This window comes from Homalodisca vitripennis, chromosome 2 (genome assembly GCF_021130785.1).
Source record: "Homalodisca vitripennis isolate AUS2020 chromosome 2, UT_GWSS_2.1, whole genome shotgun sequence".
NCBI classification, from domain to species: domain Eukaryota; kingdom Metazoa; phylum Arthropoda; class Insecta; order Hemiptera; family Cicadellidae; genus Homalodisca; species Homalodisca vitripennis.
This window is the reverse complement of record NC_060208.1, coordinates 58922753-58925702: the sequence shown is the minus strand read 5'-3', so window position 1 is coordinate 58925702 and position 2950 is coordinate 58922753. Positions and strand designations below refer to the sequence as shown.

At 36.6% G+C, this 2950-nt stretch overlaps 1 protein-coding gene across 1 annotated transcript; it reads left to right on the top strand.

The window, feature by feature from the left end:
• The first annotated feature begins 1067 nt into the window (after positions 1-1067).
• On the top strand, positions 1068-1982 carry LOC124355644. Its single transcript, XM_046806807.1, has one exon. It carries the CDS (start codon positions 1068-1070, stop codon positions 1980-1982), a length of 915 nt encoding a protein of 304 aa, XP_046662763.1.
• Positions 1983-2950: the final 968 nt, after the last annotated feature.

Below are 2950 nucleotides of genomic sequence, written 5' to 3'. Positions count from 1 at the left end.
TCTCTCTCTCTCTCTCTCTCTCTCTCTCTCTCTCTCTCTCTCTCTCTCTCTCTCTCTCTCTCTCTCTCTCTCTCTCTCTCTCTCTCTCTCTCTCTCTCTCTCTCTCTCTCCTCTCTCTCTCTCTCTCTCTCTCTCTCCTCTCTCTCTCTCTCTCTCTCTCTCTCTCTCTCTCTTCTCTCTCTCTCTCTCTCTCTCTCTCAGAGAAGGAAACCCCTTCAAGTGCATTAGAAGTGTATTGGAGAAAATATAATCAATTCATGTATATCCAAGCAATTCTTCTGCGTAAACGTATCGACTTAAAAATCTGTTTTATCTTTATCTGTCTATACTTTGTCACCAAAATACGGTATGAATAGCAGTCGAACATAAGTTCTTAAGAACAAATTAGAAGTCTACGTAGCTAGACTGGTTCAATATATTATTTTTACAAAATAAAAATTTATTTACTTTTATTTTTACAAAAATTCATTTAAATGCTTCCAAATTGATATCATAAGGTGGCGGATTACGTGGAATCGTTTAAAGCTAGAACGTCAAGTACATGGAGAATCATTTGCTATGTTTTATATTCCGTGCGCTCTCTTTTCGTGATTCAGGAGCGTCCGCGTGATCTGCATGTAATGGTAAGTACTCCTTTACACTTGTTCGTCTTTGAAACATACCTACTTTTTTAATTCCATGCTCGAATACCATACATTTTTCAAAATCATAAACAAGAAGTGCACTGAAATCATCAATTACTGAAAATGTTTGATGAATCTTGTACACGTTATTTTCTGACTTCGGTGCATAGTATAGTAATAACATGTATTATCTAATAATGTTTCAAAACGAATCAATTGGTTATGATAAATAAAAAATATGACACTGGACAAAATTTTTTTAACGAAAGCGAACAATCAGTGATGAGTCGGCGCTCGGAGAGTAAACATCGTTATCAGTGCGTGCTCCTGCTACTGTGTTTCGAGTGGTCGTTGATATAGTTCACGTTTCTACAAGTCGTGCAACAGTGTTTAATTGCTATTTTACACAGCGATTTTTGTTTTACACAATTATTTTCTGTAAAAATGTCGAGCTGTGGTGTATGCGTCAAGAATATTAAAATTAATCAATCTAAACTCACCTGTGTTGACTGTAAACGAGATTTCCATGCGGCATGTTTGAAATATAGCAAGGCTGACGTGGATTGCCTAAATGAAGAGGGTCTAGTTTGGAGGTGTAAGGACTGTCAATCCACGAGGAGGAAAAGCATGAGACTCGAGTCTGCAGCAGATGAAGGTAAACTATCTCTTGAAGATATCATGAGAGTGGTTACCGATATAAGAGATAGCCAAGCAAAATATGAGAAAAGTTTTAATAAGGCCTGTGAATCAATGGACTCACAGCTCATAGAGAACACCAAGGCTCTTAAAGCACAACAGGAGCAGAATGAGAAACTTAATCAGCTGATTGAGTCTATCACATCGGAGAACAAGGAGCTGAAGAAGAAGGTGAGAGCTCTGGAAGATCGTCTGGAGAACATAGAGCAGTACTCTCGCAGTAACTGTGTGGAGATTCAAGGAATCCCTGTAACTTCCAATGAAGATGTGTTGACCATCGTGAAGGACGTCGGCAAGGCACTGGACTTAACCGTATCTGACACTATGGTGGACGCGTGCCATAGACTTGGTGCCAAGCAGAGTGGAAACAATCCGCCGGGGATTATTGTGAAGTTCGTTCGTCGACTGGACAAGGAGGAGTTTCTACAGAGGCGACGTGTGAAGAGGACCCTCTCAACTCGTCACATCGGTGCAACTGATGACCGTCCCATCTACGTCAACGAGTCTCTATCACCGGCGAGACGGGCGCTGTACGCTCTGGCGAGGAAGTATCAGCGCGAGAAAAACTTCAAGTTCCTCTGGGTGAGAAACGGCAAGATCTTCCTCAGGAAAGAAGAAAAGGCGCCAGTCAGAGTTATCACACTAGAGGAGGACTTGGACTAAACTAAACTGTAAATATATATATACATGTACTTCACTTTCAGTAATACTTTCATCATATAAGATATGCTACGTATTTTGGTTTGTTTTTGTTTATTACTGTGTTATTACTGGAAACATAAGTTAAATTTTAAGTTCTCTTTAAAGTTAAAAATAGTTTTAAACAATAGAAATATTTGGTTTTTACAATACGTTATTTATTTATTTCTTTTAATAAGCAAATAACATTCTGCTAGATTTAATTATTTTCAAGGTAGTCAACTTGGTAGTAGAACTGTTTCAATTAAAATCTTTTACTAGAGCCGTTAATAAATTTCAAAATGTAAAATAATGGATACGACTAATCAGTGTAACGTTAAACAATGGTCGGATTTTACAATATTGCATCAAAACATTCGTAGTATGAGAAGTAACTTCGATTTATTCATTGCTGAATTAAGTAGCAGACATTTGTTTCCTGAAATAATTGTACTGACAGAAATATGGATAGATAATGAAGAGTTACAGTTTTTTAAAATTCCAAATTATAAGAGTTTTTCAAATGCAAATGAAAATCAGAGGGCAGGAGGTATAGCAATTTTTGTAAAGTTGGATGTTGAAATTTTTATATGTGAACCGATAAACTTTAAAACAGCAGATCTAATGATATTAGAATTTAAGTTTAATTCACAGAGGTTTTGTTTGTTTGCAATTTACAGGCTGCATAGCTTCAGCAAGGACGATTTCCTAGTTGAGATTAATGAGTATTTTCTTCGTAATAATAATTTTAAAACAAAAAAGAACGCTCTTTTCATCGGGGACGCTAATTTAAATTTATTTGAAAATAGTATGATAATTGACAATTACAATGCATTTCTTTGCTCAAACGGATTCGATTGTTTATTGAAAGAACCAACTAGAGTAACGACAGAATCAGTTTCATGCATCGATCACGTGTTTGCTAGATTAGCAAACAAAGTCAAGACTCAAGT